The 23518-nt window shown below is 39.5% G+C and overlaps 1 protein-coding gene across 7 annotated transcripts in view; it reads right to left on the bottom strand.

The window, feature by feature from the left end:
• The window catches only part of LRP5 (LDL receptor related protein 5), a 266220-nt gene that overhangs the window by 35930 nt on the left and 206772 nt on the right, over positions 1 to 23518 (bottom strand). For all 7 annotated transcript variants that reach the window (XR_006177230.2, XR_010600468.1, XM_024109654.3 and 4 more), the window contains 7 exons: positions 20121 to 20337; positions 16604 to 16893; positions 14609 to 14835; positions 13507 to 13691; positions 9096 to 9419; positions 7929 to 8131; positions 995 to 1206 (listed from right to left, as the gene is read on the bottom strand). Coding sequence is in view for 5 of the 7 variants with exons in the window: in XM_024109654.3 (XP_023965422.1) it covers positions 995 to 1206; positions 7929 to 8131; positions 9096 to 9419; positions 13507 to 13691; positions 14609 to 14835; positions 16604 to 16893; positions 20121 to 20337 (1658 nt within the window). In the remaining 2 variants the exon portion in view is untranslated. The remainder of the gene's footprint in view (positions 1 to 994; positions 1207 to 7928; positions 8132 to 9095; positions 9420 to 13506; positions 13692 to 14608; positions 14836 to 16603; positions 16894 to 20120; positions 20338 to 23518) is intronic.

The raw sequence follows: 23518 nt of genomic DNA, 5'->3' as shown, positions 1-23518 counted from the left end.
TTCCTTAATCCTTAAGACTTTTTAAAAAAAATTCAAGTATGGATTTATTTTAAAATGGGTTGAAAGCATGGCTGGAAATGTGGAGGCTAATGAGTCAGAGTGTTTCAGGAATCATCCTGGAAAACCAAATTCCCATTTTAATTGCAAAAACACAGACTAAAGATTTCCTTTTCTAACTATGAAATATGTCCTTGCGAATTGGTCCCAATAAAATTGAAGACTTACCTATCTCTAATATCCCCTCCCACACTAGCCTCTAAAATGGGTTAGAGATATTAGGCACTGTATACAAACATACCCTAGTTGAACAGTAAGTCAACAACCCTGAAAATGTTCCACAGATTTTCTCAGAACCGCTGTATCCACATGGATATGGAATATTGTCACTCAACATCTGTCAGACATATGATTCTTAAGCCATTTTAATAGTAGTCAGGAAGTTGGGCATTTAACTTATTAAAGAGAATGGTAAAAGGGCTCATTCTTCACCTATGTCAAGCAAAAGCTAATAATACCCTGCAATAGAGACGTGGTACCCTGAATATAACCAAAACTGCTATGCAGCAAAACAATTCCTTTTATTTCAGCTGCTTGTGGAAAATCTATCCAGCACATCCTCCTGTTTTAAATTTATATCAAAAATTTTTAAAATATAATTGTAAAACATTCTTCAGGCAGAACTGGCCTTAAAATATACAGGTTCAAAATGTAAAGGAATACATCTGCTTTGATCTGATTGCACTAGCTGTTATTGTGATGTTTCCACACAACAGAGGACTGAATTGTTCCTGAACACACTATTTCCTGAAAAACTAAACATTATAGTCCAGATCCTCAGTTGGTGTAAAATCAACAGAGCTCTGCTGATTCAAAGCAACTGAGGATCTGGCCTTAAATGAATAAACACACTATACTTGTGCATACACACACACACACAACTATGGATACACATATGCACTATTCACTCAATCTCAAAGCATGGAAAAAGACTCACCCTCGCTCTGCATTGACTACTATGGCTCTTGGCTTGTCATGATCTCCTTTTAACACCATTCCAATTGGTTCTCCATTAAGTCTGTGAACACTGATTGAATTTGTGGCCTCACAGGTCCAGTACAAGGTATGGCTGTAAATATCAATACTCAGGTCATGCGGCTGCTTCTCTGGATTTTGGCTTTGGTTTGGAGTGCTCATGACAGTGAAAGACTATGGGACAACAAGAACAACAAAAAAAGAATACCCATTAAGACAAGAACTGTGAAAACATGTAATTTTCATTACGGGGTAATTTGATAATCTACAAATATCTGAAACAATCAGGAAGGAAATTATTTAGGGAGGAAAAACGAGAAGAAATAGAATGAAGCTGAGCGAAAAAAAATGTGCTATGGATTAGGGACAATATCTGGACAAAAAGTCATTAAGATTATGCAAAGTTTCCATCACTGGAATTAATCAAAATTAGCCTGAATAGAACAATGGTGAATGTGGCATAGGGAACAGTGTTTTGTATTAGCAGGGGAATGGGCTAGATGACTTAAAGACAAGATGATGCAGAGCCAACAACACTCTCTCTCTCTCTCTCTATATATATATATAAAAAAAAACAGGCAGAGCTTTATTCATAGCCCAAACTGAGTTAATGGAAAAAAGAAACAGCAGGGTTTGGAAAAAAATAAATAAAATACACTGCATTTTTACAATTCGGTTTTAATATTCTGAGATGTGCTTAAAGATAAGGTAAGGAATTATTTTTATGTATATAAATTTTCATCTTGATGGCATGTAATGAAATATAAATAAAAAAAAAAATCAAAGCTATTATTTTCCTTAGCCAAGAAAAGCTTTACCCAGAAATGGAAAAATAATATCCAGTACCTATGCAAAATTCATGGAACAGGAAATAGCAAAATTCAGCAAAACAAAATTAAAGAAAGTTGTAAACTACAAAGCCAAATTTCCGGAGAAGCTGCTGCTTCAAAGACCTTAACACCCTTTAATCAGTGCAATACAAGAGAAAAAACACAGCAAATTAATCTCCAATGCAATTTGCACCTGGGAAGTATCAGGGGGTAGCCGAGTTAGTCTGTATCTACAAAAACAACAAGGAGTCTGGTGGCACCTTAAAGACTAACAGATTTATTTGGGCATAAGCTTTCGTGAGTTAAAACCTCACTTCTTCGGATGCATCCGAAGAAGTGAGGTTTTAACTCACGAAAGCTTATGCCCAAATAAATCTGTTAGTCTTTAAGGTGCCACCAGACTCCTTGTTGTTTTTGCACCTGGGAAGTACCACCAAAGGGAAGGTTTCAGAGTAACAGCCGTGTTAGTCTGTATCCGCAAAAAGAAGAACAGGAGTACTTGTGGCACTTTAGAGACTAACAAATTTATTAGAGCATAAGCTTTCGTGGACTACAGCCCACTTCTTTGGATGCATATAGAATGGAACATATATTGAGGAGATATATATACACACATACAGAGAGCATAAACAGGTGGGAGTTGTCTTACCAACTCTGAGAGGCCAATTAATTAAGAGAAAAAAAACTTTTGAAGTGATAATCAAGCTAGCCCAGTACAGACAGTTTGATAATAAGTGTGAAAAGGGAAGCTACACTCCAACAATTAACACTTAGTGTCATCCAAAGAGCTTGTTCAGCACTTCCTCAAAAGTCCTCCGCCCCCAGCTAGTAATTCATTTTGACAACCCCCCACCTCCCCAAATCAAGGGCATCAATCAAAATAGCTTAGAACGTAAATTTTCTTTCTTGTTCAAAGGACATGAGTAATTTACAATGAGTTCTCTGAAAGCAAGAGAGATATAAGAACAGCCATACTGAATCAGACCAAAGGTCCATCTAGCCCAGTATCCTGTCTTTCTGACAGTGGCCAATGCTAGGTGCCCCAGAGGGAATGAACAGAACAGGTAATCATCAAGTGATTCATCCCCGTCACCAATTCCCAGCTTCTGGCAAACAGAGACTAGGGACACCATCCCTGCTCATCCTGGCTAATAGACATTGATGGATGTATCCTCCATGAATTTATCTAGTTCTTTTTTTTAACCCTGTTATAGTCTTGGCCTTCACAACATCCTCTGGCAAGGAGTTCCACAAGTTGACTGTGCGTTGTGTGAAAAAATACTTCCTTTTGTTTGTTTTAAACCTGCTGCCTATTAATTTCATTTGGTGGCCCCTAGTTCTTGTGTTATGAGAAGGAGTAAATAACACTTCCTTATTTACTTTCTCCACCCCAGTCATGATTTTATAGACCTCTATCATATCCCTCCTTAGTCGTCTCTTTTCCAAACTGAAAAGTCCCAGTCTTATTAATCTCTCCTCATATGGCAGCCATTCCATACCCCTAATCATTTTTGTTGCCTTTTCTGAACCTTTTCCAGTTTCAATACATCTTTTTTGATAGGAGGTGACAAGGGGGATCCAGTGGATATAGTGTATTTAGATTTTCAGAAAGCCTTTGACAAGGTCCCTCACCAAAGGCTCTTAAACAAAGTAAGCAGTATTCAAGATGTAGGCAAACCATGGATTTATATAGAGGCAATATGATATTTTCTGTCTTATTATCTATCCCTTTCTTAATGATTCCCAACATTCTGTTCACTTTTTTGACTGCCGCTGCACATTGAGTGGATGTTTTCAGAGAACTATCCATAATGACTCCAAGATCTCTTTCTTGAGTGGTAATAGCTAGTTTAGACCCCATCATTTTATATGTATAGTTGAGATTATGTTTTCCAATGTGCATTACTTTGCATTTATTAACACTGAATTTCATCTGTCATTTTGTTGCCCAGTCACCCAGTTCTGAGAGATCCTTTGGTAGCTCTTCCCAGTCTGCCTGGGACTTAACTATCTTGAGTAGTTTTGTATCTGCAAATTTTGCCACCTCACCGTTTACCCCCTTTTCCAGATAATTTATGAATATGTTAAATAGGATTGGTGCCAGCACAGACCCCTGGGGCACACCACTATTACCTCTCTCCATTCTGAAAACTGACCATTTATTCCTACCCTTTGTTTCCTATCTTTTAATCAGGTACCAATCCATGAGAGAACCTTCCCTCTTGTCCCATGACTGCTTACTTTGTTTAAGAGCCTTTGGTGAGGGACCTTGTCAAAGGCTTTCTGAAAATCTAAATACACTATATCCACTGGATCCCCCTTGTCCACATGCTTGTTGACCCCCTCAAAGAATTCTAGTAGATTGGTGAGGCATGATTTCCCTTTACAAAAACCATGTTGACTCTTCCCCAACAAATTATGTTCATCTATGTGTCTGACAATTTTGTTCTTTACTATAGTTTCAACCAGTTTACCCAGTACTGAAGTCAGGCTTACCGGCCTGTAATTGCTGGGGTCACCTCTGGGGCCCTTTTTAAAAATTGGTGGCACATTAGCTATCCTTCAGTCATTTGGTACAGAAGCTGATTTAAATGATAGATTACAGACTACAGTTAGTAGTCCTGCTATTTCACATTTGAGTTCCTTCAGAACTCTTGGGTGAATACCATCTGGTCCTGGTGACTTATTCCTGTTTAGTTTATCAATTTGTTACCAAACCTCCTCTAATGACACCTCAATCTGGGACAGTTCCTCAGATTTGTCACCTAAAAAGAATGGCTCAGGTTTGTGAATCTCCCTCACATCCTCAACTGTGAAGACCGATGCAAAGAATCCATTTAGTTTCTCCGCAATGGCCTTATCATCCTTGAGTGCTCCTTTAGCATCTCCATTGTCCAGTGGCCCCACTGGTTGTTTAACAGGCTTCCTGCTTCTGATGTACTTTAAACAATTTTTTTTTGCTATTACAGCTAGCCAAAGACTCAAAAAGTATTTCAAATTCTTTTTTGGCCTTCCTAATTATATTTTTACACTTCATTTGCTAGAGTTTATGCTCCTTTCTATTTTCCTCACTAAGATTTAACTTCTGGTTTTTAAAGGATGCCTTTTTGCCTCTCACTGCTTCTTTTACTTTGTTGTTTAGCCAAGGTGGCTCTTTTTTGGTTCTCTTACTATGTTTTTTAATTTGGCGTATATGTTTAAGTTGAGCCTCTATTATGGTGTCTTTAAAAAGTTTCCATGCAGTTTGCAGGGATTTTACTTTTGGTGATGTACCTGTTAATTTCTGTTTCACTAACCTCTTCATTTTTGTGTAGTTCCCCTTTCTGAAATTAAATGCTAAAGTGTTGGGCCACTGTGGTGTTTCCCCCACCACAGGGATGTTAAATTTAATTATATTATGGTCACTATTACCAAGTGGTCCAGCTATATTCACCTCTTGGACCTGATCCTCTGCTCTACTTAGGACTAAATCAAGAATTGCCTCTCCTCTTGTGGGTTCCAGGACTAGCTGCTCCAAGAATCAGTCATTGAACTTTATCTCTGCATCCAGTCCTGAGGTGATGTACCCAGTCAATATGGGGATAGTTGAAATCCCCCATATAGACAGGCAGTGTCAGCTTCATTTAAATCATGTCATGGAGGTCACAGGAGGCAAAGAACAATGGAAGCTATATCTAGTCTACCTCAAAATTAATTTCATTGTGTATTATTTTAATTATATGTTTTAGGAATCTGTTAAACTCTCAAAACTTGACACCTGTGTAACTGTGGACATTGTCTCTGAGTAGCAACACACTTTATCATCATCGTGCAAGCAATTGGAGTAAGAATTAAAGCCCTGAATGAGCAAAGCACTTAAGCATGTGCTCAAGCCCATCCTTATTCAGCAAAGCACTTGAGTATTTTTACAATTTGACTGCCATATATAAAAAGGGAAATAAAGATGTAGCAGGATACTGCAGGGCCCTCTTGGTTCCTGCCCCTGCTGTGCTGATGAAGTCACTCGGAGACCCTGGGATTCAGTAATGACTGGTGCCATTTATTTACAAGTTGTGCTGCCACCACCTTTTTACCATACACAGATTGAGTTCTAGAGTCTGCACCCAGGAGGGAAGAGCTATCTCTCTGCTTTCACTCCCTCTCCCAGCTTCCTTCCTCCCAGCCTTTTATACAGCCCCTGGCTAACTGGGCAGGAAGCTCTCTCCCTTTCACCAATTAGGTGCAGGTTTTCTCTAGCCAGCTCCAATTTACTTCCTTTAGTGGGAGCTGGCATGACAGAGGGCTGAGTCAGCAGTTCTTGCCCAGCACCCTGTCACAAAAGACAACCTGGGGAATTACAGACCAGTAAGCTTAACTTCTGAGCAAATAATTAAGCAATCAATTTGCAAACACCTAGAAGATAATAAGGTGATAAGTAATAATCACCATGGATTTGTCAAGAACAAATCATGTCAAACCAACCTAATGGCTTTCTTTGACAGGGTAACAAGCCTTGTAGATAGAGGAGAAGCAATAGATGTGGTATGTCTTGACTTTAGTAAGGCTTCTGATCCTGTCTCGCATGACCTTCTCATAAACAAACTAGGGAACTACAATCTAGATGGAGCTACTATAAGGTGGGTGCATAACTGGTTGGGTAACCATTTCCAGAGCGTATTTATTAATGGTTCACAGTCAAGCTAGAAGGGCATATTGAGTGGGGTCCCACAGGGATCTGTTCTGGGTCCAATTCTGTTCAATATCTTCATCAATGATTTAGATAATGGCATAGAGAGTACACTTATAACGTTTGTGGACAATACTAAGCTGGGAGGGGTTGCATGTGCTTTGGAGGATGGGATTAAAATTCAAAACAATCTGTACAAACTGGAGAAATGGTCTGAAGTAAATAGGATGGAATTCAATAAGGACAAATGCAAAGTACTCCACTTAGGAAGGAACAATCAGTTGCACACATACAAAATGGAAAATGACTGCCTAGGAAGGAGTACTGCAGAAAGGGTTCTGGGGTTTATACTGGATCACAAGCTAAATATGAGTCAACAGTATAACGCTATTGGAAAAAAAAATTAGCAGGAGTGTTGTAAGCAAGACACGAGAAGTAATTCTTTTGCTGTACTCGGTGCTGATTAGGCCTCAACTGGAGTATTGTGTCCAGTTCTGGGTGCCACATTTCAGGAAAGATGTGGACAAATTGGAGGAAGTCCACAGAAGAGCAACAAAAATGATTAAAGGTCTAGAAAACATGACCTATGAGGGAAAATTGAAGTACATAAAAGGTTGTTACACGAAGGAGGGAGACAAAATATTCTTCTTAACCTATGAGGATTGGACAAGAAACAAAGGGCTTAAATTGTAGCAAGGGAGGTTTAGGTTGGACATTAGGAAAAACTTCCTGTCAGGGTAGTTAAGCACTGGAATAAATTGCTCAGGGAGGTTGTGGAATCTCCACCATTGGAGATCTTTAAGAGCAAGTTAAACAAAGACCTGTCAAGGATGGTCTAGATAATACTTAGTCCTGCCATGGGTGCAGGGGACTGTAGCAGATGACCTCTTAAGGTCCCTTCCAGTCCTACACTTCTATGATTGTATGTGATGTGGTTTTTATGGCTGAGACTGAGTTCTTAGTCCCAGGAACTTTTATAAGGATATTATGCTCACCAAACTGTCATGTACAACGCTGATTTTTAAAAGTGTAATTACTGTGAAATAAAAAGAGTAAACTAGTGGTACCAGGCTAGAGTTTCTCTGTCTTTGTACAACTATCACAGTTTTGAGGTTTGTAGTTTGTAATATATAAGCCATGTGGCAACACGCCTTATTTGACAGTATTCTGTTATTGTTCTTTGTATACAAATTAAGATCCTGCAAATCCATAGGTACTACTCCCAGTGAGTAAATTTAAACAAGCACATGCGTTTTTGTAGGATCAGGGCTTAAGGTGATGGCTGCCTGGAAAACTTCAAGTATAAAATACATACTAAAAAAGATAATACACTAAATACACACACACACACAATATATATATATATATACACACACACATACACATACACACAAACTTGCCTGGGTACCATCATCTTTGGCTCTTTTAATAATGTTCTGACGTCCATCCACCCAATAAATCAGTTTATCTAAGGGATCATAATCAATGGCCTTGACATTTCTTAGACCATGCACCGGAAGAATGATATCTGGACTTTGCTGGTCATCTGGTATCATCCGACTGATTGCAGACTTCTGGCTAAACAGCAAGAAGCTGGTGGGTGCTGAAACAAGTCCAACAAAATGCATAAGAAAAGAAAATGCAACATAACCCCCAAGTATACAGGTAGCAATCATTAGCCATGTAAAAAAATATTTAAAGGAAAAATTCTACAGGACTGAAGAGAAAAATCTAGAGGTGTGATGAGCCCAACACTATCTCACTGAGATATTATTTCCCTTCACTATCATGGAATACTCAAAATTACATAGGAGGCAACATGTGAATGGCATGATAATGCAGTCAGGCTAATAACAGTGAAGTCAGGAATCACACTACAGTCTTAAATGCAGGTACTCTTATGTGTCATCCCTGGCTTGTTAAAGGTGACATGACATTCCCTTATTGCTTCTTTCTGATTCTGTACTTTTGGTGGTGGGGGAGTTAAGAGCTCGTTTGTTTTTCCCAAGCACATTTTCTTTTCCTGCTTGTTTTTTCATTAGAAACAAGCTGGACGAGCTATATGGACCATTGGATAACTAGCAGGATCATGACATCACACATACAGAGGAAGTGAAACCTGATTAATTGGGACGGGATGGGATTATTACCCAGAGGATTTAAAACCCTGTGTTTTTGTTTTTGCTAACACTTGTTTAACTAAAACACTTGGGAAAAAAAATACTTTTTGTTTAGACTGTCACTCACATCCACCCATGCATTCAATTAAAGGCTGGGAAAGCTTCTAGTACACATCTGAGTCACCCCAGAAACACATCCAGCAAAACAAGACAGACTTGACAGTGCTGCTATTTCTAAGGCTTTAAAAAAACAACCAACCTTTCAGCTCTTCATTATGCATCATAGAAAGGGCACAACCCCTTTTTCCCCCCGTTTGCCAGTCATCTTTAAAACCAATACCCTTGAGATGTATGTATATGAATCCTTCCCTTTCTATAGTAAAAGGCACCTGAAGCAGCAATGAGCTGCAAGTGCTTAAGAATATCATAAGAAATAAAAGGACATACAACTGCAGTTCCTGCTGTTGGGATCCAAGGTATAGTGAGAGGCACACCCACATCTATACCCATTTGGTATGGCAAGGCACAATTGTCCACAGTGCCCATTGTTTTGCATGCAGTCATTCAAGCCATCCTGGCGCGAAGAGTGAAAGACCAATATGTCCATCACAAAATCCAGATGTCCTTGAATTAGTGTCCGGTTCTTCCCATTGGTTTTGTCTGCTCTTTCTATACTATGAAGGTTCCAGTCTGTCCAGTAGATGTAATCACTGTACTGTGTTAGTCCAAATGGATGAGGTAGATCATCTGCTATTATTTCCCTTTCTTGACCTGAAAAAGTAACTTCATACTGTTAGCACTAATCATAAGCAGTAACCGAAACTCAGTTGCAAAAAAAGTGACAAAAGGGTTATTTAATCCTGTGTGACTAAAATGTAATTTTTTAACTCCTTTTATTTTTGAAAGATAATTTGCTACGGGTCAGTATCATGGAATTTGGGGTTCATAATTACACAATATCTTCCTCTGAAGAGGTAGCCACTAAGATCCAAATTCTGATGCCCTTACTCCTACCAAGTAATATTTTACTTCAGAGGTAGTACCACAGGAACTATAAAGTATCAGGGGGTAGCCGTGTGAGTCTGTATCCACAAAAACAACAAGGAGTCCGGTGGTACCTTAAAGACTAACAGATTTATTTGAGCATAAGCTTTCGTGGATGAAAAAACACTTCTTCAGATGCACTGGAACTACTGTCATTTTAAGAAATATTACTTTGTGTCAGAGGCTTAACACCCCAAACGGGATCCTGAGAAAGGTCTTTAAGAACACCCTGATCTCTGATAAATACTTGATCTGGATAAAAAATAAACTTAAAACACATACGAAACGAGTACTGTAAGCAACATGCTCCAAAGCACCATACAGATCATCTGGGGGAGTCAGTGATAAAGCTGATCCAGAGGAATTCTGAAGTTGGATTTAAGTTGTAAAAAACCCACAGTTGCAATTTAAGAAGATGCAGATATTCAAAATGATTTCCTGTATTAATCTGGAAGGAATCCTAACACTCCCACACATGACACTGCTTAATTACTAAAGTCCATAATCTAAGGTTTTATCATCTTCTGGAGCATCAGGTACTGGCCAAGGTGGACTAGATTAACCATTATGGAAAACCCCATAGTACTGCAGTCAATGGAGCACTGACAGTTTACACCAGCTGAGGATGTACTACTAAATGTCTTCATGGTTTAAAATAATCTTTTTGATTTGTGTGTGTGTGTTGGGGGTGGGGGAATTTAAACCACCTCACTCACACACACACACTCCTAAGATCTTTTGAATGCCCTGCTTTTTTTCATGAGTTGGCCTAGGCTAGGGGAGGAAAGAAAAGCTTAGACATGGGAGTACAAAGCCATCTTACTACAATTTTTTTTCTTTTAAATTTACTTACCCTAGGCAGAGAGTTACCAATGAACAAACTTTATTTGATCTAGTTGAGTTGAAATTTATGCTGTTTTTCGCTAGTTCCCAGGTTACATAAACAAAACCCCAAGAAGGGGGTGTTTTTACATGCTGTGTAGTGTCTGAGAGCAGGCTGGGAACACCCCCTGTTCACAAATTTAAGATTGCTTTAGCCACTGCTGCTGTGCACTGGGCAGACATACTTCATCCCACACCTCCTACCCAGATTCTTTTCTGGATAGGATCCTCAGTGTGCATCACTGCATACTGCACGCAATGTTTTGTCACTTTACTTTCATCCAGTAACACTTCCCCTACCCAATGAGTTTGTTAAAATTCCACCCAGAGTTCTTACTAACCTCCTTACATGTCATTAACTATGTGTCACTGTCAACTTCAACAGTTCACTGTCTGCTTCCTTCTCCAAAGTGATCAATGTATTAACTGACCCTAGTCCCAGTGTTAGCACCAGTTTAATTTACCAGAGCTGATTTAATCTCATTCCAGTCTGAGAAGCAGCTACGAGTACTGAATTTCCCCTCAGTACCACAAAAAGTTTTTAATCCATTCCAGAAATCTGCCTCTTGCCCTCTGGCGATTTAGTTCCCTTATCAATCTGATGAGGGATCCTATCGAAAGCTTTTATAAAAAATTTACTTGGAAGAAATAACCATAATAAAAATTTCAAGCAGTGACATACATTTGGTAGGGCATTTCTCATATACTTTCCACAGCGATGAATGTAAGAGTTACAATCACTGAAAGCCATTGGAAAAGCTGTGGATTATGAAAGTCTTTGAGAATCAGAGAGCTATTTTATGATGCTTCAGAGGTTGTCTTCTCTCCCTCCTTCTCCCTGCCCCCCCCCGGTAGCTCATTTACTTACATCCTCTGTAACAGCAGCTCAAGCACTCACTGCCAGCCGACAACGGCAATGCTAATATCACAACCAGGGTACAGCCCATCATGTACGTAAACCAGGGTTGATACTGATCCTAATGATATATAAGTGGTTTCTAGTTTTTCTTTTCCATGTGTTTTTACCTGTGTCCATACAGGATTATTGAAGTAAATGCAGCTATGTTAAATTCAACATGTTTAGCTCAGGCACGGTGCTGGAACAATTTTTATAGTGGGGATGCTGTGAGCCACTGAACCACACTATAAGCCCTATATATGAGGGAAACCACTTCAAGCAGGGGGTGCAGCACCCCCTGCAGCTCTAGCTTCAGCACCTGTGAGCTCAGGAGCGGATATTTGGGGTTCTGCTGCTCAGTACATTGTGAAAAAAAAGAGGCAGTAGAAAGTCACAAAGTACTGCAGCTAGCTACATGGTTTCCTAAAACACATTTCTTCAAGATGTGCCAGGGGCTCTTGTGTCCTTGTTGTCCAAGCCCATGACATGTCTTACAATTTTTATTACTTAAATAAGCAGTGTTTGCGCGTGATCTGAGCACAGAAAAAACATCTAAAACTTTCTTGAAGAAAAATAGATTTCTCATGTCCCCAAAACGCCAAAATAAAGCTTTACAAGTTTCATTCCAAAGTGTAGCTTTTTCATGGAAAATTAAACAAGGCCTGAAAATAAGAGCTTAATATGGAATTACCTGGTTCATCAACAATAATGTCACAGCAGCGACTCTGAAGTAGTTAATATAAATGCCATGATAGGTTTACCTTTTGCCACATACTTTTAATACAGAAATTCTAGCAGTATTAATTCATATCTAACCAAGACAGCATGGTCTATGGAAACGAACATGTGACAGGGAACTCAGGAACTCCTGGATTTTAACTCGGACTGCCATCAATTTGTTGTGTAGCATCAGGCAGTTCATTTAACCTCCCCAAGTCTCAGTGTCCTTGTCTAAAAAATGGAGATAGTTCTGTCTACCTCATCTGGCTTTCTGAGGAATTGTTAACTTTTATAAGGCACTTTAGATGTAAAGATCTGCACAAAGTGCTAAATACAGTATTATCAACTCCCTCCTTTATTCAATTAGCCATCTTGTCAATGTTAATGTAAAGATTTAATAAGCCTTAACTGCAGAAAACCTTTTGAAGTTCTAATAAACTCTCATAGGAAAACACATGTAAATGTTGGGAGATTAATTCTATAGAATGTTTAGCTAACTGTACAGCGTCATTACAACAGCCAAGAATGCAGGTCATAAAGGTGTATTTTGGTTTGAATTCTGATCTAGCAGAGCCAGTCTGTGGCTGGAATCTGCCCTGGATGGGGACAAGGTTGTGGAATTAGGCAACAGAATTAGGTGTGCAGACTCAGAGAATAGGGGCCAATTAAACTGGACCAAAGGCAAAAAGTTGTCCTAACCTGGAGAAATAAAGAGACTGAGACTGTCTCTTTGCTCTGGTAAAAGACATGGGTAATTTAATACCAGCAACAGAAGAAAGAGTAAAATCATCTCTCTGGTATAGGATTTTAGTCAGAAAAATAGAATGTTTGTTGTTTTACTTTCCCTGCATTTATAATTTTTAAAGTGCAGTTTCTCTGTTACCCTATGGGAAATGCTTTAGAAAGCCTGGTTCATTTTTTACCAATGTATTATTACTTTAAAGGTTTACCTCACAATTTTGTTAAACTTGCAAATAAAGTTTATGCATGTTTAATTTCATCATGATGTGTATTTTACTTTACTACTCTCCAAAATATTAATTAGCACACAGTAGAATGGTGGTAGGAAATTTAAGTCTAATTCAACCACTTCCAAAATGCATTAAATTGCTTGGATAAAAAAAAATATCCATGAGTTAACCCTTAGCTGTAAGCCTGTCACGCAAGAAGAATAACGGTTAGTTTGGAGGCAACCAACTCCAATTTTTAATTAAACCCTCTAAAAGAAAAATCTACCAAATTCCCTTACAGGGTGCTCACAGTTCTGTACAAAACACCATGATGTGTGTTTCTTTGAATATAACAGCAGATTACCTAGCATGTTTGATGACTCAATCATACTTGTGTCTAGGTCAGTCCAATATAGTCTTTGGTCTGCATAGTCAATAGTTAAATCATTGGCACGTCCCACTTTATCAACCAAAGTGATGCTGTTTGTCCCATCCATATATGCTCGAACGATCCTTGGTTTACCTCCCCACTCTGTCCAGTACATATAACTGCAATCAAAAACAGAAGAAAAACAGGCACCAGTTTATGATATGGATTCAAATCCAGCTTTGGTACCCAGGGCCCCAGAAACTTTAGCTGCTATGGTAACTGCTATGCTATCAATCAATTAAATTAAATACATAAATATTTAATTTCACTGAATTCAAGTTAAGCATGTGTGTGTGTTTTGATGGATAGGGCCAGAGTGCTTAGCACAGGACTGTGCAGGATCAAGCCCAGTACTCCTTAAGTCTGCTACTGTCCCAACCACTGCATGCCTCCTTGTGACTAATTGCTTAATTCTTTCAGATGAGAGATAAAACCAGGGCCCTGACCACTTGTGGTGCTGAAAGGCACTGTGGAATTTTCACAATCAGTAAGTGTATTAAGCTTCATGTCCTAATCAGATTCAGGTGTTGCAACCTAACTAAATTCCTCTGCAGTTACAACTGAATAGAAGTAAATGCCACTTTACTTCCTGCCATTGATATGAATGTGTTTGACATTTGAATTCCACCCCAGAAGTACTCAGATTTCAGCGGTCAATGAAGTGAATTCAACATGTTTTAAAACAGGGACGTGTCACACAATACATCCCCCGATTTTTCTAATTTACATTTGACTCACACTTACTGCAAGCTGGAATATCCCATGTAACTGTATGCAGCCAATTAGTGTGTGTTAAATTTTGCTTTTGTTTTTTGAAACAATAAAGACAGCAAAAGTTAATTGACAGGGATTTTAAATTTTTCTTTATAGCCCCTATCCATTTCCCAGAGGTACTATGGTGATTACCCCATTAATGGGTATAAAGTGCTTTGAGATTCCCTGATGAAATGGTGCTAGAGAAATACAAAGCATGCTGTAAAAAATATATGTTATTAATTATTGTTATGCTCATCGAACAATAAATAATGCTCCTTACCCTTTAGTAGGATCAAGAGCCAAAGACCTTGGGTTATCCAAATCCTTCCACACAAGAACCTGTCTGTACTGTCCATCCAGGTGCGCTACTTCAATTCGATTGGTTCCAGTATCTGCCCAGTAAAGGTTCTTTCCCATCCAGTCTACTGCCATTCCCTCAGGGTAGTCTAACCCAAACTCAATCACATGCTCAAGAGAGCTCCCATTCATGAATGCCCGGCTTATGGTCTGGAAAACAATGGTGTGAAAATATTACTGTACCTTATGGACACGCATCAAATTAGAGGATCAAAATTCTGACGGTTATTGTTCAACAAAAATTCAAATGTAAATCCCCAAGCATTAAATGCTGAAAGTATTTGCAATTTATATTTATATAATCTATCCTGATAACAGAAACATATTAATTCACAAGATAAAGAAGGCCTGAATTTTCAGAAATGACTACTGATTTTGGACACCCTCTTTGAGATGCATGAAGGGATGTGATTTTCAGAAAGTACTGAGCATGCACCCTCTCAATATCAGGTCCCTTCAAAGAGTTTCAAGGTAGGCACCCAAATATTGAGCCTCCCACCTCACATACCTGTTCACTTTTAAAATTTTGCCCAAATTCTTTTCTCTGTTTATTCTTTGTAGTGTTTTCAACCTATATAGGAATGTATCTTCATTTGGAGAAAAGGGAATTAGCTGATTGGTTTTCTTGTATTACTCAAAGCTTGTCTCAGCACTAATGAGGAATGTGAGTTGTATACACTTAACAGAGCCGGTCATATGCAGCAAGGAATATGTACATAGCACACAAGAAACCAGTGATAACAATGTGCATGTAAAATGGCCACCCCACAGTATCTAGTGATATCATCTGGAGCCAGAATACAATTTTTGCTCTCCATTTAGGGACCAAAGTCCATTCCGAGTAACCACTTTACATAGCTTATGTCTACATCACTATCCAATTTCATGACAACTTGAAAAAACTAATGAATTAACATACTGGGAGATAGGAGGACTCCAGGGAATGCTTTTCATTTCAAGGTGAGCGAGTTGGTGTGCGCGCAAGTGAGAGAGAGTGTGAAGGAAAGATGTTGCCTTCTAGTGGTTGACCGATAAAAAGGATAGCAGTAGAATGTTCTACGAACAGCTAAGGGAACACTAGTTCCATTTCCCAAGGTGCGTTGTTATTTATTTAGTAATTGTGTGTGTGGTCTGGAGAACATGAATTTATTAAATTGGCATAGTTCCTAGTGGAAAGGTGTCCACACACAAAACCCACTACCAGCATTGAACAGACACCCGAGTTAGTCTCAGTAGGGTATGGAAGCTGTGGAAACTGAACTATCCCCATGATCCCTAAAAGCGATCCCTGCCCTGTTACAGCTGAAGCACTCTGGCAGAAGAGCTTCCACAGTCTGTGGTGTACCTATTAAGAAGCTAAACAGAGGAGTTCATTTTCCAGTGATATCAATATGACATTTTCCACCACTGCTAAATTCATGTAAAAGAAAACTAAACAACAGTGATGGATGATACAACACTCTCCTTTGCCTACACCTGGATATAAACCAGAAATGTCACATATCAAATTTCAAACTGCTGCTGAAACACATTGATATTTTTTAGCATGAAAACTTTATAAGCTCCCTCACTGAAACGCAGCAAGTGGGAGCCACAGCTAAGGATAAGAGACCCAAGTTTATTTGCCAAATTTTAATACTTTAACTAGAATGGATTCCAAATCAAAATGAGGGTGGGGTGGGGGGGAGGAGAGATTAGCAAGTTTAGTAGAGTGCCAACCTAGGCATTTAAATTACATGGTATGTGACATGCAGAAAGCACGTCTGAAACAGATTAATTTATGGATTCAATGCATGTGGCAGCCAAGATTTAGACATTCGATATAATATGTGCTATATTATATAACAAACAGATCTTTGTTAGATTAAAGGGACTATACTGTGGCTTCATATTCAGGGAATTCAAATGTTAATAATACCTTTAAGCTAATATCAGTCCAATAGATTCTGTTATCAGACACATCAAAATCCAGAGCAGACGCCTCTTTGACACCAGTTAGAGGAATAGCTACATCATTATTGTTGGTTTCAAGGGAAATCCTATGAATTGCTGCTCTGCTGGTGAAAACAAGGAAGGCTTCAGGAATGATGCAGGTCTTCATGTCGCTCAGCAACTCCAGTCCTATGGGACAAGCACATCTAGTCTCCAGAGGTGTGAAAAAACACAGATGGCTGCAGCCTCCATTATTCTCAGCACAAGGATTGGTTCCTGAAAAGGAGACATTGGTCAATTAAAGATAAAACTGTCTGGGATGGAATCACAGGCAATGTATTTACAGACTTATGAGATAATGTATTACTGTAAATGTCAACGGGGGTCCAAAAACCAACTCAGATCTTTTCCTCTCAACCATGGATTTAAAGGCTAGTATTAGTCTTCTTATAATATCGATAACCTCTCCAAATATTTTCTTCTGTTTTTCTCCACAGATTTCATTCCTGTACTAAAAACACACAGTTGTGTTTGTTTTGTCTGTTTATTTTTGACCAGGCAACTGATCTTCATCTCAGTTGAATTTTTAAATGTGCTTGAGTTCAATGACATGCGCTGGTGAGGACAGAGCTCAACAACTGCAGCTCCTTTTCCCAGCTGTTAAATCCAATCAACTGCTGAGATTAATCATTAAGCATAATTCCAATAAGATCATCACACCCCCCTATTTTGGTCAAGTAAACCAGAGTGCCTATGAACAAATGCTGAGGGGTTGGCAGGAGGTGGGGTGGGGATGGAGATGGGAGCGGAGAGCCAAATGAATGCCCCTCTTCAGCAGTTGCAAACAGAGATATAGCCATTTTTAAAAAATTGCTACTATGGTTAAGTCTCAAAAGTCAGTCCAGTCCAAGTTTAGTTTTCTTTTATAGGGGACAAAGATTCCAGACCTGACCCTCAGCTAGTGTACGTCAGCCTAGCTCCACTGAATTCAGTGGAGCTATGTTGATTCACACCGGCGGATGATCTGGCTCTCCACCATGTATAACTATTTTCTTTGTTATGGTTATTTTGTGTGGCTTCATTGCAGAACTTTGCACCCTTCCAGGCCTATTTAAAGTGAGTGACCTTGATAAATAAGCTAGTATGATGATTTTTTTAAGCTGTATGTAACCAAAGTAAATATTCAGGGGCAAGCCGGAGTGATACTGTAAAATGACCACAAAAATATTTCTATAAATCTATTATCTTTATGCATACACTCATGGGCTTGGGTAGTTTAGCGCGAAATTTAATTTGCAGTGTCTGTCTGATACTGGAGCGTTATGGTATTTGCTGCATTAGGGAATTACCCATTTCACAGCATATTATGTTACAAACTGAGGGCTAAATTACGGTACCTACATGATTCACAGAAGGTATGGAGATCTGTACAAGAGAGGGCATGATATTGCTATATGCTGAGCATCTCCTGAGATGGTGCTCAGTCCTTGACCACTACAGTAGTATCTTCACTCACTCAGGTCAGAGCTCCACTGTGCCAGACAGTGTATACATGCGTGGAGTGAATGAGTTGCTGCCACTAAGAGCTAATGAAGTCAGTAAGAGTTCAGGCTGCTTGGCAACTCACAGGACATGCTCAGCACCTTGCAGGTTTCAAAGCCCCTGCTCTAGGGCCTGAAACCAGTTCCAGTGCTCCTATTCCTACACTGAAGCTCTTCTAGGATGAACTGAGAGTGAGATCAGGTTAGAGAACCCAGTTGCTGTTAAATGTGGCATCGTTCAATTTCTTTTTTAGTGCCATGCCTGGGTCTAGATTTAAGTGCCTCTCTTTGAGTTCAGGTGGCCTTGTTCTGACTGCAAGCCACAGAACAAATTCCTTAGTTGTTCTCCAACTGAACCCAGTACAGAATATTGTCCTACCTTGGGCAGGGCCGGCTCCAGGGTTTTGGCCGCCCCAAGCAGCCAAAACCAGCCGCGATCATGATCTAAAAAAAGCCGCAATCGCGACCTGCGGCGGCAATTTGGCGGGAGGTCCTTCACTCCCAGGCGGAGTGAGGGACCGTCCGCTGAATACCTGGACCTGCCGCCCCTCTCCGGAGCGGCCGCCCCAAGCACCTGCTTGAGAAGCTGGTGCCTGGAGCCGGCCCTGACCTTGGGGGACCCACAGTCTGAAAATCATCAGATGTTTGTGCTGGAAAAACAGGGTGACAATAGGAAAAACAAATGTGTCCCCCAAAGGAAACTGGGTTTTAAATTCAGTGTGCTCCCAAAAGATCTCACAGTGAGCTTCAGCCCACAACTTTTTCTCTGCCTCCCCAAACAAGAGAATCCCACAGGACCACTGGAGTCCTGGCTGGGCCTTCCCTCTGCCCTTTCTCAGCAATTTGAAAGGTGGTTCTTCCTCTCTTCTGTGGCTCTGATGTCACAAGGGCTAGTGTGTACGTCCTGCTTTCCCAGTTCTCAGGCCGTACGAGATAAACTGCCTGCTTGCAAGACTCCCACCTCTTATTCTTCCTCACTGGTCTGCTGCACAGAGCAGCTTCTTGCCTTTCTAGTAGTATGTACAGATTACTATGGATAAAGGCAGCAACAGTGTGACAGACATATGTACACAGTCTGTCACAGCCATGCGTCGGAAGCAAGAGGGGACACAGTGGAAGAGATCCTACTGTGACCAGAGGGGACAGTAAGGGATATGCACAGGGGATGCCAAACTGTATAGGGGTGCAGGTGTAAGAATTGGGGCAGACAGGAGCTTAGTGAGGGAAAACTAGTAGGGCTTAGTGGTAGTACTTGATTTGGATCTCCTCACCATCTCTCCGCTCCCACTAGCAAGAGTATATGAGCAAGTAGACAATTCCTCCTCCGTTAGATATGGAAATTAAATCCCTGTTACATATCACAACATGCGACAGAAGCTCTGCAAAGTATTCATGTTTACTGTCAGTAAGAGGTTAGGAAGACACAGCAGCAGGAACTACAGCATTTTGTGGAATTCTGCATATAAACCAGAGAAATCACGCACATCTTGTCATGTCACTCTTAGCTTGTGGCAGGATACGCCTTAGGTTGACCATTACAGAGGAAAAAGCATGGAAAAGATGTTTGACAAATGTCCATCAATTCACTGAAATGCTGTTAATAGGCTACAAAACCTTGCCTCCTCACTGACACAGTGGATGAATAGTTGCCTATTGTTTAAGAATAGCAGAGCAAGAAAACTGCTTCCATTTTGCTTATTGCATTAATCTGCAATTTCAGAAGAAATTATCGGGTGTATTTTCATACATGGTAGTTTTTTGATGGCAATTGTCATGAAAGCAGGCTTTTCTCTTGTGATATTTTCACTATGCTAGCTTCACAAAAAAAGGGAGTTTCCCTTTAAACAGCATTAGAACATATTAGAGCACGATTATTCCAAAAGGGTTGAATGTTATTGTTTAACAAAAGCAAAACCCTCTGGAAAAAGTGTCTCAATTTCATTTCACGTTGCTCATGCTTACCAAACACTTTGGTCACACTTGCTGCTTTGAGGCCCATTAGGTCTGGCAACTGATCTATGATGATATCCCTGCTTGCTCTTATTTTGTGAACTCTTTCAATACTTCGTCTCTGCCAGTCTGTCCAGTAGATGTAGTCCCCCAGCAAAGTAAACCCAAATATATGAGGAAGCTTATCTTCTAGTAGAGTTTTTCTCATTGTTCCGTCAACATTTATTACCTGTGAGGCAGACAAGAGGAGAGGAAAAACCATCACTTCTAATACAATAGTTGAAACAAATCTGATCATATTTTGACCTGAAGGTGCTCTTGCCACTCCAGCAAGCCTATCTAGAGACCACCTCTCTCTGGAAACAAGAACCTCATGCTCTGTACAAATGTATTTAGGAAATGGTGTAACACAAATTAAGTGCTAACATCTCTAGACAAAGAAGGAACAACTCTTCTACCACATAACATTTAAGGTGAGGAGGCAGACATGCAGTCTATGTCCACTATATTACCTATACATAGAGCTGGTCAGAAAATGGATTTCCATTCCGCAAAAAAAACAAACAAAAATTCATCCCAAATTGGGAAGAAAAGCCAAAATTCCATTATTTTTCTTAAATTAAATTCTGAAAAAAAATTATTTTGGGTCAACTGGAACATTTCATTTAGATAGATTTTAATTGCTTTATTTTTATTTTGATCTATATATCGATCTATAGCTATGTATCTATATAGTAAATTTAAAAAACAAAAAGTAATTTCAAAGTGAAAATTGAAACTTTCCAGTCTGAAAAAGTGTCCAAATGGGATGTTTCAACATTTTTGAACCCCCCCCCTTTTTTTTCTAAACAAAATCTCACAGAAATACACAACTTGGTGAAAAATTCCAGTTTCACTGAAACGGCATTATTGGTCAGAAAATCATTTTGACAAACATTTTTTGAATAATCCTAATTTAAAAATAAAAGGTAAATGGATTTAGTTCAAAGAGCAAATTTCAGATTGACAAGTCTGGAAGTAGTCATTTTCCATTTACCCTCTGAATTGACACAGTATAAGCAACAAGAAGAACAGGAGTACTTGTGGCACCTTAGAGACTAACAAATTTATTAGAGCATAAGCTTTCGTGGACTACAGCCCACTTCTTCGGATGCTTATGCTCTAATAAATTTGTTAGTCTCTAAGGTGCCACAAGTACTCCTGTTCTTCTTTTTGCGGATACAGACTAACACGGCTGCTACTCTGAAACCTGTCAGTATAAGCAATGTAAATCCCATGAATGTCACTCCTGGTCTGAAGTAGCCACCCCCAGGGTAGTTCATTCTTTATGTCCATTCAGTGTGTATTCCATGATTTCATAGCTGTGGAATCTTGCTTCAAAATGTAAGCCTTCACTGTGAAAATAATTGTTTCTAGCTCTTATGGTTGTGAAGATAATCTTCGAGATGTGAAATGAGTGTGAACCGATGCAGAGCTGTCTTCCTAAGATGACAGACAGGTTGAAATCACAGAGGTGAGACACCCCAAGCACCCAACAATGAACATTTAAGTGTCAACACTTAACTATTTCACTTCTGAATGTTTTAGCACAAACCTCCAGTTACGATTAACGTGTTTGTCCATCTTTGCCAGATGCAATGGAAGATACTGGAGCCAGATGGTTGTTGGGGAAGGTGGGGAAATTAGGAGTTTTTGCACGCACGCACACACATACTCACACTCCCCATAGCCACAAACACCTGGCTCGACAAAGTGGAAAGAGAGAGGAAAATGTCAATCATCTCCTGTGTGATCAAACTGCCTCCTATACCTTCTCAGGAATCAAAAGCCCTAGCTATCCCTTTCTATACAGTCGTCAAAGCCTCCAGTTTCCACCTTCTCCCCAATGATTATTATAATGTAAAAAGCAACAGAGGGTCCTGTGGCACCTTTGAGACTAACAGAAGTACTGGGAGCATAAGCTTTCGTGGGTAAGAACCTCACTTCTTCAGATGCAGGTGCAGATACTATTATAATGTAGTTATACATTTTGTAAAATAATTCTGTCTTACCTTGAAAATTTAGTGTGTGGGTGGCATAAAATAAGCTTGTGGTTGTAATATGAAACTAACACAGGGAACACTGTTCTGGCTACTATATATTTTCCAGTGTCATTCAATAAAAAACCTCCATCATTAAATTTAAGTTGTTGCAAAATATCTAGGCTGCCAGAGAAACCACAGAGAACCTTGCCACAGAACTCAGGCACAGCTTGCTGCAGAGTACAGAAGACCCTATATACGTGGCCATCCTACTGCCAATAGATGGTGGTAATGAGTACCTGTGAAACAGTGATCAAGAAGGGACAGACTTTGTATTTCATTATCCATACCCTGGGCCATTCAGTTTCTTTTATGTTCAGTATTTCTGAGATCTATCTAGGTAACTACATGGTCCTTATCACTGTAGCATTTGAGCATCACACAATCATTAGATTTTATTCTCAAGAACACCCCTGTGTGGGAGGAAACTATCCCCATTTTACAAGTGGGGAGGTGAGACATGGGGCAGATTAAATGACTTGTCCTAGGTTACACAGAAAGGCTGTGGCTGAGCTAGAAGTTTAACTCAGGTCTGCTGAGTCTCAGTCCAGTGCCTTATCCACTTGACTATCCCTCCTATACCAGATGGTCCTTTATCTTCTTAAAGTTATTCTATACAGAAGCTCCTTTTTACTATCATTTGGAGATTTTTTCAGCATCAGGATATTAAAATTGTAAAGCATGTGGAGGTAACCATTCTTTGTTTAATTATGTCCATTTTCTTGTGACTCAAAGAAAGATTGCCAAGGTAGATTCAAAATGATTCACTATAATCATTTGGCATCCATAACATGCTAACACCATTGTTGTTCCATTAAATGCCTGATTATATATTGGGGAGCCACAAGGCACCCATAAATTCTATAATAAGTTTCAATGTAAACAGCCTGAAAACAATTAGATGACTAGCTTGAATGCTGTGTGCATACAGCGTAGACACACGCAGACAAGCTTGTAACAGGTTGACTCTCAACTGTCAGGCTCCCATTAAGTTAGAACCTTGAAATTTACTGTACTCATTCTGATGGGCTTCTGAATATACGGAAAAAACTCTCAGATTTAAAAATTGACATTTCTGTCACAGCTCTGCAAAAGACATGCACAAATTTACAAATGTTATATGCATTTCTTTCATGACAAAGTTATGCTGGGCATGAGGCTTCCAGTTTGGAGATATTAAGGTATCCTATGGTCACCAGTTCCAGTTAATGGATTGTAACCAAGAAAATTCTTAAAGGCTAGCAAATGCACAATCTCATCCAGTCAAAGGGTAGAGAGCTGTCAACTACTGTACATATATCTGTACCATATATAGAAATCCCTGCTATA

This window comes from Chrysemys picta, chromosome 4 (assembly GCF_011386835.1).
Source record: "Chrysemys picta bellii isolate R12L10 chromosome 4, ASM1138683v2, whole genome shotgun sequence".
In the NCBI taxonomy this organism is placed as follows: Eukaryota; Metazoa; Chordata; order Testudines; family Emydidae; genus Chrysemys; species Chrysemys picta.
The sequence above is the reverse complement of the archived record's forward strand: the minus strand, read 5'-3'. Positions and strand labels throughout refer to the sequence as shown.